This window comes from Leuciscus leuciscus (assembly GCF_965113295.1).
Source record: "Leuciscus leuciscus genome assembly, chromosome: 24".
Lineage (NCBI taxonomy): Eukaryota > Metazoa > Chordata > Actinopteri > Cypriniformes > Leuciscidae > Leuciscus > Leuciscus leuciscus.
Genome location: NC_138723.1, coordinates 8,911,229 through 8,927,273, shown reverse-complemented (window position 1 = coordinate 8,927,273; position 16,045 = coordinate 8,911,229). Strand labels below are relative to the sequence as shown.

General features: G+C 40.9%; 2 protein-coding genes across 7 annotated transcripts in view; one reads left to right on the top strand and one right to left on the bottom strand.

Moving 5' to 3' along the window:
- The window catches only part of ambp (alpha-1-microglobulin/bikunin precursor), a gene marked incomplete at its 5' end in the record, with an annotated part of 46,474 nt that extends 46,011 nt beyond the window's left edge, over positions 1 to 463 (top strand). For 3 of the 6 annotated variants that reach the window (XM_082158807.1, XM_082158804.1, XM_082158809.1), the window contains 2 exons: positions 5 to 175; positions 313 to 463. In XM_082158807.1, coding sequence (XP_082014933.1) covers positions 5 to 175; positions 313 to 341 — 200 coding nt within the window. In that variant the 3' untranslated portion in view covers positions 342 to 463. The remainder of the gene's footprint in view (positions 1 to 4; positions 176 to 312) is intronic. The other 3 variants (XM_082158808.1, XM_082158806.1, XM_082158805.1) reach the window with 2 other exon arrangements.
- Positions 464 to 11,449: 10,986 nt separating this feature from the next.
- On the bottom strand, positions 11,450 to 15,062 carry nrarpa (NOTCH regulated ankyrin repeat protein a). The gene is made up of 2 exons (XM_082158848.1): positions 14,911 to 15,062; positions 11,450 to 14,835 (listed from the first exon to the last, which is right to left on the bottom strand). The coding sequence occupies exon 2, from the start codon at positions 14,419 to 14,421 to the stop codon at positions 14,083 to 14,085; it is 339 nt and encodes a 112-aa protein (XP_082014974.1). The 5' UTR covers positions 14,422 to 14,835; positions 14,911 to 15,062; the 3' UTR covers positions 11,450 to 14,082.
- Positions 15,063 to 16,045: the final 983 nt, after the last annotated feature.

Sequence of the window (16,045 nt, the reverse complement as noted above, 5' to 3'; positions counted from 1 at the left end):
CTAGCTGCCTGTAGACTGCCTGTGGACACTGGTCCTTGTAAAGCAGCCATACCCATGTGGGCCTTCAATTCTTCTGCGGGAAAGTGTGTGTCCTTCATATATGGAGGCTGCAAGGGCAATGACAACAAGTTCCACAGCCAGAAGGAGTGTGAGGAGGATTGCTTGATGAGAAGCGGTAGGACACACACATTACACTGGGGGAAAACAACAACACATTTTTTTTCCATTAATATAATTTATCTTATTATCAAAACTGTAAAGAGAAGCTCATATTGTGATACTTGTATAATTTTTTTGTTTTTGGATTTGCAGGAGATGACGAGTTTCTCACTGTGAACTGAGAATGGTGTGAATAAGAAAGGAGCATCACTTCGTTTTTAAAACAGAAAAGTGCAACATGGATCTGTTTCCAAAAGGCATTTACTTCAACATTAACACAATAAATAGAAACCTGTTAAATTGTCTGGTTGTGCAGTTTATTTTTATACATTTTAAGATGCTGTGGATGTTTTTTTTGTTTTTGTTTTTTTATTAAATAAAATGTAATCAAATGTATCTAATTTAATTTTAAATTTATTTTATTTAAATTAAATAAATAAATTTTATTTTATTTTATTTTATTTTATTTTATTTTATTTTATTTTATTTTATTTTATTTTATTTTATTTTATTTTATTTTATTTTATTTTATTTTATTTTATTTTATTTTATTTTATTTTATTTTATTTTATTTTATTTTATTTTATTTTTAGGGATGTGCTCTATTTTCCTCTCACTGAATATTTTCCCTGGATTCCCCAACTGACAGTGTCCAGGAGAGGTCAGTGTTGTCTACTGAAGGCACTCCTCTGAACAGCTCTAGTCTCTGCCGTTGTGTGAAACCGCCTGATGATCTGATTTCACTGCTGATCTGTGACCAGTTTTATGGTTTTTGTAACCATACAGAAGCATTACGTTCAGGCTTATAAAGCTGATCCTGCATACGGGCAGTTTGGTAGTTTGGTACTTAATGGTAGCTTGAGCAAACCCCCCAGCAGGCCTGCCAGGCTTCCTGCCCGCTGTTTCTCAGAATTCACGGCTGGTGATGTTGCTGTGAGAATGCTGGGAATATCCGGAGAGGAAAAAGGAACTGACGGCTTTCAGTGACCTTCCGGCCAGGGCCACATCACCTGCTCACACACACCCTCACACAGAAACAAATACGCTGAAGCCGTAGACGAGCATGTACAGTGGCTCCAAAAACTATTTGGACACTGAATGCATGCCTAAAATGTCTGGATTTCATTGCATTAGTTTCAAAATATCAAACCAAGTTTGCGCTCAAATGTTGCTGGAGGTTTTCTCAGAACTAACTTCATGATTTTAGTGGCTGTATGAAGTCAGTTCATGTCCTAGAGGAACTACAGTTCCACTAAACTTGTTCCACTAAACGTTTGACAACAAAAGTGTCCACAGTATTAAAGGGGTGGTATAATGCCCTTTTCACAAGATGTGAAATATGTCTTTGAAAGTGTGTGTGTGAAGTTTTAGCTCAAAATACCCCACAGATATTTTTAAATAGCATGTTGTCACTTTTTGAGGGTGCTTAAACAAACATCATCTGCACTCACCAACACATGCTGAGGCAGTGAACACAAACCCACAAAGCTACAGCACACTCATTTTCACATAACACATTTTCAGTTTTACCCAACCACACATACATTGCAAAATCTGAACTTCTTTAGAAATCACACACTTGTGTGCCACACGCTACAGGTGTTTGCACAAAAAGCACTGTGTGAAAATGCAAAAACAAATGTGAGCGACCGCCCCTGTCTTCACTACCAGTTCTACCAGAAAGACTCGGGAGGCAAAATAATGTAACAAGCATACATTTGTTAACAGCCCAGCAAGCAAGTATTGTGATATAAAGTTCTTTGGCATTGGCCCCGTCCGTAGCTCGCAATCCGAGGGTAAGGAATCCGCATTTCCTGCCTGAAGACGAAGGCAGGGGCGCAGCCGACCCCCGGGAGTTATGGGAAGGGACCATCCTGGTGGTGGTGGGGAGGATGGAGGGGAATGAAAGCGTCAGCATCTGCGAACTCAGACGTGTGTAAGAACCGATCTTTTATACTACAACTATTGGATAGATGAGAAGGTAATAAGTGACGTAACAGTTGAGTCTTCCCGGCAGAACTTACGCTAAAGCTTTCATTTGATTTCAAACCCGCATCCACCTACTGTGTATAAATGTTTATTAGTGATTTACTTTAAGACATGCTACTAGCGAGCATACTCGCTGGGGATGGAGATTTTAAAAAATTGTGTATCTCATCCTGCACGTTTTGTACAGTGGACATGAATGACACCTCAAATCGTGCAGCTTGTTATGAAGAGATGTACTATTACTTTTACCACCCTGAACACAACTGCATAGCAACACCCTGGAAACCACCTAGAACACACTAGAGCAACTCCACAGCATTAATACAATCAAACTGCACAAGATGTGTATAGTAACACCCTGGAAACCATTCAGAACACATTAGCAACTGCATAGCAACACCCTGGATACCACCCAGAACACATAACTGCATAGCAACACCCTGAAAACCACCCAGAACACATTAGCAACTGCATAGCAACACCCTGGAAACCACCCAGAACACATAACTGCATAGCAACACCCTGGAAACCACCCAGAACACATTAGCAACTGCATAGCAAAACCTTGGAAACCACCCAGAACACATTAGCAATGGCAACACCATGGAAACCATCCAGAACATCTTAGCAACTGCATAGCAACACCCTGGATATCATCCAGAACAAATTAGCAACTGTACTGCATTAATACAATAAAACTACACAAGACGTACAGTATATAGTAAGACCCTGGAAACCATCCAGAACATCTTAGCAACTGCATAGTAACACCCTGGAAATCATCCAGAACACATTAGCAACTGTACTGCATTAATACAATAAAACTGACGTATATAGTAAGACCCTGGAAATCATCCAGAACACATTAGCAACTGTACTGCATTAATACAATAAAACTACACAAGACGTATATAGTAAGACCCTGGAAATCATCCAGAACACATTAGCATCATGGGTGGAGAGTTTTACAAAGGTAAGCACCACTCACATTTTCCTCAGAAAACGTATAAATGTACTTTATATCGTATGTCTCATTGGTGAAACACTCAGCTGAAAGGTGTTACACATAATTGAGCCTTCTTACTATATACATGTTGAGTCATGAAGTCAGATGAGTCTACCAGCTGTAGAGTTCCTGCAAACCTTTGATGTGCATGTTTCCCACAGGGTTGCAGTGGTCTGGGTAAATGAAGGATACATAAGGCATCTTGTGTGCGTCTATGTGTGTGTGTGTGTGTGTGTGTGTGTGTGTGTGTGTGTGTGTGTGTGTGTGTGTGTGTGTGTGTGAGACTGGGACCAGTTTGTGGTGCTTCTTTGCTGTGGGAAGACTGCTGATGTGTAAATATGAAAAGAGTGTGTGAGCGTCTGTGTGTGTACATGTCATGTCTGTTGGCAACTCAGAAAAAAACGGTTTCAGACCGCTGAACAGGATCAAAGCCAGTCAGCTTAGACAGAAGGGTTCACTTCTCCTTCGAGATACACACATGGTCACACACATATACATTTTCACACACATATTCAATCACACCCAGACTTTCCCACAGAGGGCCACTTTGAGTGAGCAGCTATGCAGAATTGCATAGCACACACACACACCACACCCTTAAAGGTATGGTTCACAGAAAAATGTAAAATTCTCTCATCATATATCAACCTCAAGTCATTCCAAACCTGTGTGACTCTTTTTTTCTGTGGAACACAAAAGAATATTTTTTTAAAGAATGTCTCTTTTTTTTCCATACAATGAAAGTTAATGAAGTCCAGTGTTATTTTGGACACCATTGACTTTCATTGTATGGACAAAAAACAATAAATATTATTCAAAATATCTTCTTTTTTGTTCGACAGGAGAAACAAAGTCATGGAGGGTTGTAATGACACGAGGTTGAGTAAATGTTTTGGGTGAACTATCCCTTTGTCCCCCTTTCCAGTTCCCATCCATTGAAATAGCATGGAAAAAGTCTTTGGAATTTCTTGTTTTTCACAGAAGAAAGAAAGTCATGCGGGTTTGGAACAACATAAGGGTGATTAAATGATGAAAGAATTTCATATTGGTTTGAACTAATTATTTAAACCAGTTTCACTATGTCAATACATGCATCACCACAAGCACTCATTGCAGAAAAACATAAACCACACAGAACATGATTGACCAGAGATGAATTGCACCTCTCTTTTCCATAGCAATTAAACACAAGTTCAAGCAAAAACACGAGTGGGGAAAAAAAAGGGTGCTTGGATTCCTTTCTCCGTCTCCTTACAGGCTCTGAGCTCGACCGTGACCACAGGAAGAGCGAAGCCACTGATTGGTCATTGAGTCTCCACTCGAGCACATTTGTCAGCTTGGTTGTGTACATAATAAAGCCCTCAGCAGGTTAGAATTAACTTTGTCAAACACTTCCCTTGCATATGATCAAAGCTATGCCCTCTTCCTGTGAAGATTTGACCTTCCTTTCATGTCTGACTGCTTCTTTTATTAAACAATAACTTAGCAATGTATTGACAATATTAGAGGTGTTGATGCCAGTTTTTCTTTCTTTTTTATTATTATTATAGCTTGTTGAGACAAAGAAACTGCTTCTGTACAGTAGAGAATAAAGCTAATGAAATTGAGGCTGTCACTCTGTAGAAAAAAATCTTTAAAAAAAGGTCCTATGACATATACTTGGGGTATACCTTTCACCATCCATTAATAATACACACGTTTATTATGAAAGACAACCAAAAGTGAAAGAGGGACCCTTAATAAGTAAGAAAGCCTAGTAGGGGTTTCTACAGTTTTTACCCCTCTCTGTCCCCATTCGGTCTTCCCTCGTTGATCCCAACCCCCACTCCTCTCTCCCTCCCAGACATCTCTCTCTCTCTCTCTGTCTTGGGCTGTATGGGGCAGCAGAGAGAAGGGGAGATGACAATGGAGAGAAAAGAGGGTTGCAGTTTGGGGGTCTACTGAATAGTCCCATTCAGCCTGCCCAGTCAAACAGAAACGCATCTCCCCACTCACTTACAACCCATAGTTTCACTGCAAACAACCAGGGCTTTATTCCCCACAATCACTTGCCAGCGCACACACTCACACTTGTGTAGCCCAAAAGGAGTGACGGCATGGCCAGACATACGTACGTACACGCACTCACCCGCAATCAATAGGAGGAGCACTGGGGTGACACACATAGCATATACTCAGCTTCAATGTGGAGCAGAAGTGGAGCTGGTGAGCGAGATCTAAAGTGCTCTCTAGTGCTGTGTCGACATGTACGTGGTCACATGGAATGATCACAGAATCAATGGAGGACATGAGAGTGTTGACGTGGTGGTCAAGAGGTTTGTTGCAAGCAGTTGTTTTCAAATGCAAAGGACACTCTCAAACCTGAAGAACTCGCACAGTCAGCAACAAAAGATGATTTTAAACCAGGAAAAAATGTTGCTGATGGAATCACACTGTTGGTCACAAGTTACTTAAAGCTGGCGTGAAATGGAAACTCGCCAATCTATTTTCTAAATGAATGTTATTGATCTTACTGGAAACGGTTCATCCACCATGTTTGTTTTCTTTTTCTTGACCTTGTACATTTTAATTAAAATGTCAACTTGATCTTCCAGTGAAATGACAGTCTTCTCTCTAGTGATATATGTCAGACTTCTCCAATCATTTAGTCTGCTTAAACCCCGCCCCTTTCGTATAATTAAATGCAAGCTAGGGTTCAGATCTGCCTTCATCCAATCAACAGCCGATGGACAGAACCAAGTCCAGCCCTATTTGTTTTGTTTACGATAATCCGTTTCACTTGTACATACTTCACAATACGGAAGAAAATATCAGTCACTACTCTAATCTCGACTTTAAGGATACATTTTGGGATGTTTTATGAAACCCAGAAGATGGTATAGTGTGTATTTTTGCACTTAAGTTCATTCATAGTATGTGCTTTTTTAGAATCTAGATTTTTCCTCATTTTATCATTCGTCAGGTGAAAATTGTCATTTGTATTGCTTAGAAAAGTAAAAGCACAGCTCTCTTTAACAAGCTGCACAATTTGAGGTATCATTCATGTTATAGCTTGTCAAGAAAATAAAGCTCTTGAAACTGAGGCTGTCACTCTGACTGTAAGATTAAAAAAAAATCTTAAAACTTTTGATTCTGATGAGCTAAAGGTACAACAAAATAAGGTCCTAGGACATATACTTGGGGTATACCGATCACCATCCATTAATATGGGTGGTGGGATTTTCCTCATTTTATCCGGGTGAAAACTGTCATTCGGATTGCCTAGAAAAGTAAAAGCACAGCTCTCCTGAACAAGCCTAACAATTTGAGTAATCATTCATGTCATAAGCGCAAACAGTGTGAAAAGAACAGTGTGGTTATTGCACAAATTTTAGTTCATCCATACTTTTCACGTGATAAGTTCACTAATTACCTATTGTGAAATCTGACTTTCTGAAATCTGATGTTTCCCCTCACATCGATGAACTCAGACATGGACGATAGTCACATCAGAGCGTCCAGCTGGGTGAGGTCAGTGACCTCTGGTTACAGAGACCTGAACATGTGTAGAGAGGAGAAAGTCTGACCCCAGTGCTCGCACCCTACTCCTTAACCTCAGCTCTGTGTGTGTGTGTGTGTGTGTGTGTGTGTGTGTGTGTGTGTGTGTGTGTGTGTGTGTGTGTGTGTGTGTGTGTGTGTGTGTGTGTGTGTGTGTGTGTGTGTGTGTGTGTGTGTGTGTGTGTGTGTGTGTGTGTGTGTGTGTGTGTGCGCGCGCAGGGGAGCGCCCTGCCCTTGAAGCCTGTTGCACGAATGCGTCGCTGACCAGACATGCCCTCCTAAACACACACTCACACACCCACACCCTCCCTCTTTATGGTCTGTTCAGGAATGAGGCAAACAGCAGTGAATGAGACGCACAATAGCAGAACAAAAGGTGCAGGCAGCAGGAGGGTACAGCGATGTGACAGGGCGAGGGCTGTGTGTACGTATGCATGTGTGCGTGAGTGTTAATGCGCGTATGCTCCATATGGGCGCTCCCTCGCGCAGAAAGGCAGATGTCACATGAGTGGCCCCGCCCCGCAGGCCATTGGGTCACGCCGCTCGGGGACACGTCTAAATAGCTGAGCAGGAGCGAGGATGGGGCCTCTCCCCAGCTGCCTGCTCCATAAACACATAACCATATTCATGCACTGAAGCGCCCGGGTTCCCCTCCTGCTTTGTTAGTGCTCTTTTTTTAATGTTTGTTTACTTCTCCATGCTGATTTCTGCTCGAATGTCCTCTGTCTATCATGCTTACCGTGCACACACACTCTCTCTCTCTCTCTCTCTCTCTCTCTCTCTCTCTCTCTCTCATGGTAAATATCACATTACATGTTTGTGCATTTAGGCTTCTGAAGTACAGCAAGTTTAAAATAGTTGTCATTCCAATGGTATAAAAGTACATTAAAAGCAAGATACATTTATATATCTGTAGTAGAAAAGCAGAATGTTGTTTGACCAGAGCAGTCTTGCATATTATACAGACACGACAAAGAAATGACTGTAAACAATACAAGCACTAAATGCTGACACACTGTAAACAATAAATGAATGTAAAATATCAATAATGTACATGCAATATTTTTATATATATGTAGCTTTAAGGGTGTTGTTACATATATACACTTTGAGTGCCATATTGATTTTATTAACGGTTTCTACATGCAAAAGTATGTATAATGGTACAAAGTGACAATTCATAGTTTGATGTATTAAATGAGACGACAGTAGAAGTCATTCAAGAATTCACTCACACAAGTTTTCATTTTGGCATAATTGGCATTGTGTGTTTGCACACACTCTGTATTTTACATCTGAAAGCATTAATATTAAGGTTTAAAACCAAGATCAGTGTTCATGTCACCTATTATAAGCAGCTTGGGGCTTGTTGTTTTCTGGTTGTTTTTGGAATTATAAATGAATACAGTCACATATTTGGGCTTGTTAGTGCTTGACCATATCACGTTACATTTTGGCTGCTTCACTGTTATTAGGCTAGACATTTAGGCATTAGGCAATGTTTCTCACTGTTGCAAGTCACTTATTTTAGACTTGTTTTGTCAGACTAGTTTCATTCTTTTTATAGGAAGAATCACTTATAAAGATGCGTCTAACCTCATAATCACAGATTTCAGTCTGTCTGCAACATTCAGAAATTTCTGATGAATGATAAATGGATTTTTGAATGGATGAAAGCGACTTTAATTAGGCATACACTCATTTTTAATGCACTTCAGAGCCCTGTGCATAGTTATAGTTAAGGAACAGTAGTGGATGTTTAACTGCAGATTCTAGCCAGAATCAATATGTGTCTTGGATGATATTCAGACCTTGGATTGGGAAATCCTGTTTAAGCAATTACAGGAGAGATGGTAAAGGTGTGGGCCGCCATGTAAAAAACTGAAGGCCAACACACACACTGTGTTAAGTAAATCTTTGCTTGAAAGTAGGGCGGGATTATTGTTACTCTTCTCGCATGCCTTTATCTTTATTTTGATATTTCTCAGCTCTACCAAACCTCAGTTTATTATGATGATACAGAGTCGTGTCTATGATTCCCTGTCATTTCCCCATCTCTCTATTCCTGAGGTTCATTAGCATAGCAGCTGCTGAGTGCAGGGTGTGTGAGGTGGAGACGGCTGGTGTGTGCGTGTGTGTGTGTGTGTGTGTGTGTGTGTGTGTGTGAGTATGTTTTGGAGGGGGTAAATGTAGGGGGGATCTAATCAATGGTGGTCCGTCTGGGAGCTGAATAGCGATGAAGCAGAATCCAGCAGGCTGGACAAAAAAAAAGAGGAGAGCATAGAATAGAACGAGAGAATGAATGTGCTTGTCACTGTGTGCTTGAAAAAGCACAGAGCGGAGCGAAAGAATGAAAGAGAGTTCAAACAGGAGAGGAGGGTAAGGAAGGACAGGCCTTGCCACCTGTCTCATTCTCCCTATATTTTTCCTCTCGGTTTTCAATACGAGAGAACTTTGTTTTACATATTTAACAGCATGCATTAGTGGGGGTTCTCCTATTAAACTAAAGTAAGCAGTTTTCTTTGATTTGACAGTGTTCAAGAGCACCGATTTTTTAAATCTAGCCTATATCACCTGTTAGTCAGCCCTACATCTTTTTAATGACAAAAGCAATAATATAGGACAAGGACGTTGTAAGTTGAGCAATCAGTCAGTGCAATTGAAAATAGTTTTACGGAGAATAAAGCATGTAACTACATTTCATTGCAAGTTTAATGAACCAAAAGAGAGACATGGTTCTGCACAATTAATAACATATTAATAACTATTTATATATAATATATGTTTATATAAATGTATATTTACAATATATTAAATATATATTAAATAAGTTAAGTAAATTGGATGTTCCAAAACTAAATACAATGTTGGTCTGATTATAAAATGTTACAATGTTGGTCTGAGTACCAAAAACGAACAATAAAACCATTGCATCTTTAACACTATAACTCATTCCCACCAGCAGAAGAGTGCATTTATTGGATTATACTGTGTTTGAAATAGTTGTGGTCATGACTAAGCCATTGCAATAATCATTCATCTTCATTCCCTTCTGGCTATAATGTTCCCTGCCTTCTGAGAATTCGCAACAATCTTTGCGGCCACAAACATGTTTTTCTCTGCATGTGTGTACTTGCACCAGGGCAAGCAATGTTGTGGGGCCTTTGTGGAATCACACAGGAAAGTATGTGAAACTACTGATGTGAATCTGTCCGTGCGGAGAGGTCGTTTTGATCTCTGAAGCACTTGCGATGGATTTCCACAACTCTGAAGGTACGGGGCAACAAAACATTCCTGCGCACCTAATTACAAACAAAAAAAAGAAAAACCTCCAACTCAAAGCCTCCACTTCACATTCTCCGCTCTAGAAGAGGAGCATGTTTCCTTCTCGCTCTCAAGTACATTCACAAAATTCTTTTTCACATTGTTGGGTTTACACATCCCTCCCTCTCCAGCTAGCGGTGGGGGAAGGCTAGCGCGCAGAGCGACGGGACTCTGTTAAAATCATTTCCAAATTCCTGCGATGATGTGTGTCGGGACTGAGGCACATGAAGAATCTATTAGGGGGCCTCTCTATTGCACTCTGGGAAGGTGGCCAACTCAGCCGCCGGACAATGGAAATCCAGCTCAACAATAACATCCTGCCCGGGGAATGGAGGGGGGCATGGAGGGGGGTGGAAACAGAGAAGGATGCCATTGAGGTCACAGTCTTCTAGTGAGGGTTGTCTTCAAAAGCATGCAGTAAACTAGGTTTACCTGCAGAAAACACCAAGCACTCAGAGCGGTTTGCTTGTGTTCTGCTGCAGTTCGGATTACCGCTGCACTAAAGCAAGCTCTGGGCGATGTCAGATAAAGTTTTGGGCTAATTTGTGAATTTCAGAAATGCACGAGCTGGACATTCCACACTTTGCACTAATAAATCAGAACAGAAACAGAAATCAGCACACCAACTCTCTCGTTTCAGGAATGCATGATATGCAGAATACATTACTTAATTTATAACACTGTTAAGTGTTTCGAAGTTCTCTTTCACTGTAAAAAGTGATTAGTTGACTTAACTTACAAAAAGTGAGGAAACCTGTTGTATTAAAATTGAGAAATAAACTTCTCATGCGAAATCAAAAAAAATTAAGTTATGTGAACTTGACAATTCCAGATGACTTAATTTTTTCAATTACACATGGTTTATTTACGCAATTTTAAGGCAATGGGTTTCCTCACTTTTTTAAGTTAAGTAAATAAACCTCATGTGCAATTAAAAATTTTTTTGTTTTTTGTGGAATGTGGAATTGTCAAGTTCACATAACTTAATTTTTTCAATTACGCATGAAGTTTATTTCTTATTTTAAGGCAATGGGTTTCCTCACGTTAAGTCAACTGATCACTTTTTACAGTGTTGGAAGTCCAAAAGAAACTGAGGCAGAACTGCATGAAAATGAACAATTAAAAGTGCTTGATATGAGTGTGTAAAAGTATGAAGAAATGCTACGAGACTCCCAAAGAACAGAAGGGCAGAGAGCTGCTCCATGCACAGAGTAACATAAAACCCACGCAAACACACGGGGAGGGGATCTGTCTTTAAAACAAAATTACCCACAACCCCCTGCACTCTTTTATCCAGCATATGAAAGGACTAGGCCAAATGAATGACAAAAAGGAGAGAATGGAAACTGGGGTCAGGTTGGCCCAGAGAGGAGGCCCAAACCAGCCCAATTCTTCCTTAAAGATAGAAAGAAACTCTCACAGCCACACATTGAGGAAGGTTTAATTATTTCTTTACTGGCTTGAACACACACACACAAACACTCACACATACATACATACAAAAAAATATACAGCACTCATATTCTCACCACACATGAATCACAGTGTTACAAATGTTCAAAAAAAAAAACCTTACAAACAAAACAAACACACACAAAAAAGGAAAAGATAAAGTCAACACAGAAGAACATTCGCATCACTCATAAAACTTTTGCTCGCTGGAGACACAAGATAAAAAATAACTTGGTCCAGATAAAAGAGAAGAAAAAATACAACAGCACTTTTACTCATTCATATACACCTATCCAGTCATTTAACCCCCATGCCATAAATGTTATGACAAATAGTGGGATAAAATAACTATACATCGTGCAATTTATTTTTGTTACAATGATCTTACCATCACAAGTATTATTCCCCTTTATTAACATCAGGAGGAGAGCACTTCAAATAAGAAAGTGCTCTGAGATATCAGCGTCGATATATCCATATATACCATATATGTATACACATACACCCGGTCACAGAGATACAAACATCTTTGCAAACGTAATGTTATACGATGTAACACACAAAAAGAGACAATATAACCTGGAGCTTTTTTTTTTTTTATACAATAGTATTTTGTTGTGTTCCTTTTTTCTATTTAGAAAAAATAAAATGTTGACCTGAAGTCAACGAATTAACAACAGTCATCATCAGTGCAATATTTTCAACAAGAGTAAAAATATCAAGTTTAAGACAAGCGATGCATATTTGTTCTGCCTATACCAATCGAATAGATGATCATGAGAATCACATCTGTTGTGTCTCCAGGTGTACGAGGAGCTCCTGGTGTGGTTCACCAGGTTGAGCGACAGGGGCTGGAAACATCAGCAACACCACTGAACTGTGGCATGAGTACAATCACACATGCTCACACAACTGCATGGGGCTTCTCGCAAAAACAACGACAAAAAAACTGAATCTAACTGATATTTGTCCTCATTCACTCACCGTTGGCCATTGTATCAAGAAAAAAAAAAAACTTACATAAAAGCAGCATTGAAACAAACATCAGGTGCCATGAGTCTTAAAGGCGGCAGGCAGTCTTTTTGAATGAATCTGTCAATGTTTCCTGCAACAGAAGTCATAGTCTTCTCAATGTTCATATAGTCCTGCTCAGTAGTAACTATTGGGTAAGCCTCAGCTCCTGCAGTTACCCGACCAGGCACTAGGGGGCGTAAAAGGCTCCACATATATGTGCAACAAAACTCCCTGCATTTAATAGTCATGCAACGCATTTCACTTTTTGTAACTGAAATGGAAACAAAAAATGGCAATGCAAAATTAAGCACTTGGCTGAAATATAACCTACAATGTCTCAACCATGCTTGACGAAAGGAAAAAAATGTTTCGAATAACCAATGGATCTTAATTTTGGTTCACGGAGATAAATTGTCCCGAGTGAAGATTATAAAAAAAAAATTGTACAAAAAATGGCAAGAAGAAAATATCAAGTACAATTACCCAAACAGGGCATACTGATTCTGTTGAGCACTAGTGGGTAACTGAGAAGGGTTAAGGAGAAGGCTTGAGAAAGAGAGCATATGATATTGTCGAATACTTTCAAGTCGAGGTAGCTGATGCAGAGAACCAGAATAAAAGTAGAAGGGGACGCATTTCCCGGGAGAAAAAAAAAAAAAAAAAAAAAAAAAAAAAAAAGAGTTGTACACGTAGGGGGGCCGTGGAGCAGAATCTCCACACGGGACAGTTTAGCCTGTAACGAGTCCGAAGCAGCTTTAGGTCACCCTACATACTTTTACACTTAGGCTATAGTCTTAAAAATAACCACAACATAATTTAAATGCATCATCTCAATGTACCTTCATAAATAAAAAGACAAACCCAGCCTGTATTCACAGTGATGACCAGGGTGTTAATTCAAAAATACTGAAAAGAAGATTATAAAGTGTGTCCCAAAGGCGACTTTCCTGACGTTTTGATACAAAAAAAAAAAAAAAAAAAAAAGCGAAAGCAGCGGTTTTTAGTAACACGTTAACCATAGACGTGGGTCGCACTGGCCTGAAAGCTGTGTGGAAGCCGTCTGCTAGGTGAAGGCAGAGCACAATACACTACTTGTACAGAGAAACACAGTAAAGCTATGTGTACAGTACTTAAGAATAAGTCAATTGTTATTTCCGAGGACATATTTCAGCACTGGTCACCAATGCCACACGATCTGATTGATGAAACGACTTACGGTTTGTATTAAAGACAGTGTTTAGCCAAAACAGAGGATGGCCTTCATTCTGGAGTTCAACTATTCCAGCATTCAGCCACAGCATCAAGTGCCATCTCGATTTCTCCAGGTGGACAGGTCAAGAGGTCAAGCCCTGGGTAAAGCCACACAGTCCAGATCTGATGACTTACACATTCAATAAAAAGCTATAGTACCAACGCACATCCCCAAACAGTTTCTCGTCGCCAGATCTGACCATATACGTTACTCACGGGAAAGAAAAAAGGCTACAGCCCTCATTTTGGTTTAAGGTACAAGGGAGCTTCGCCGCTGTCTGTCGTGTCAAAGCTTGGCAGATCAATGCTAGTTTCAAACGAGCCCGGTCTTTCCGCGTGTTTCTACCGGATCACCGCGCGCCGGAGGAGTACTTGGCCTTGGTGATGAGGTATAACACGATGTCTTGGTGTCCTCCAAACGCGGCGATGTGCAACGCGCTCCATCCCTCTCGGTTCGCCAGCCGAATATCGGCACCGAATTTCACCAGAAGTTTCACGAGCTCCAAATTCCCGTCGATGACCGACTGATGCAGAGCCGTCTGTCCCTCGGGGCCGAAGGAGTTGACGTTAAACTCGCAGTTTGTCATGTTCTGCAGAAGCGAATGGAGCTCCTTCGTGTTGCCTTTCTTCACCGCCTCCTGGAAGACTCTCTGCGGCGCCGAGCACGTCGATATCTCCGCCTGGCTCATGATGCTTTAACCGCCTCTTTTCGCCGTTACCGTCTCGTGTACTTGGATATAGTCGCGGCTTTACTGGACTAAAACCAGTTTAGGCGCGTGAGACTAGCGTATATCCCCAAAAAAGGACAAGTAAACGACACACTTGGTGTGTAAAATGCAGTCACTGACTATGGTGTATATATCCAAAGACCTAGCGAGAAAGTTCAATGATCCACAAGGTGCAAGTGTGTGTGTGTGTCTCTCAGTAGCAGCACCAGGTTATGGCAGAATATGGAGTTATTTAGTGTGAGAAAGGAGGCGTGTGAACGGCGGTATCTCCGGTTAAGCGCATCGAGGGGCCGTTAGGTTTAAAGACGTCTGAGGTAAATTTACCTCAAGAAATGCGTCTCTCGCGTCCCGCTGTGGTTTATTTGGCAAGGGTGACTGAAATAAACACAGAAACTGTTAAAGGACTATCCCACGTTACATCTAAAACTGAACAAGTTAAGATGTACTTGCCTATTTACGTGTGGACGGGTAGAAGTGACTCAAATAACTGCCCGCTTGCCCGCTTCTGTTTGTCCGTCGCGCGGTCCCGGTAATTCTCTGCCCAGAGCTGCGTTGCCAGGGGGATATTTTAGACGAACTACTTTGCATAACAATACGTCTCTATTGAATCAAGCATTGTGGAATGGGAGGGGTTGTGCGATGCTGATTGGCTGAGGGGTTGGCTTGGGGGAGTGGCCACGCGTTGAAACTGAGAAATGGGCGTGTCTCGTTGCCCAAACATCCCACCGTAATAAAACGACTGCGTTATTAGGTTATTATGTGTTAATATGCACACATTCGAGAGAGGGGAAATCTTTAAACTGATATAAACAACCACTTGAAAGATGGATATAACTCGACAGCAAGGCTTGGGTTGGGCTTTTATTCAGAAACCGACAATATTGTCTTGCATATAAATCTTGCCAAAAGCAATCCGTACGCAATTTCGGGATCATATCTCGAAGTGGAAAATATTCACCTGTTATTACGGTGTAAAACATAAAGAGAGACCCACAGACAATTTTTCTCTGAACCTTAAAATACCTTTGGCTTCAAAAAAGTATCTGGATCCTTCTTCTTCTTTTTTTTAACTGCCATTCAGATACATTTTCCTATTATTGTCATAGATCACTTTCCTACCTGTCTACAACAAATGGCAATAACCGCTTCTTTATTGGGGTTGCTAAATAGTAACACGAAACACCTTTCTCTGAACCATTAGACTTGTGAAGCAGCAATTCCAGCTGTTTAAAGTCAATAACACAGTCTGTGCGACTTCCTGTGCGCGTCCACAGAGGTGCGCGTCGCGCGCGGTGTACAAAATTCCCGGTGTCACGCTTCAGCCCACTCTGCGCATGCGCGGGGCAGGAACTTGAGTGACACGCATAGCAGCTGTACCGTGGGAACCGGACGACTGCAATTTCTGCGCAGCGCACTCGCCTTTCCTCACACGCCGCAGTTTGGCGTATAAAGCCACACACACACACGCAGTATAGTGTGCAGCCGTTTGCTCCATTTTACAGAAGCTTCAAACATTTGATCTGCCAAACTGTTCTGTTTCACTATAACCGCTCGTGCGTGCGTTATAACCTGCACGTAGGCTAGG

Coding starts and splice junctions, on each gene's coding strand:
- nrarpa (XM_082158848.1), bottom strand. CDS start 14,421: ATGAGCCAGGCGGAGATATCGACGTGCTCGGCGCCGCAGAGAGTCTTC.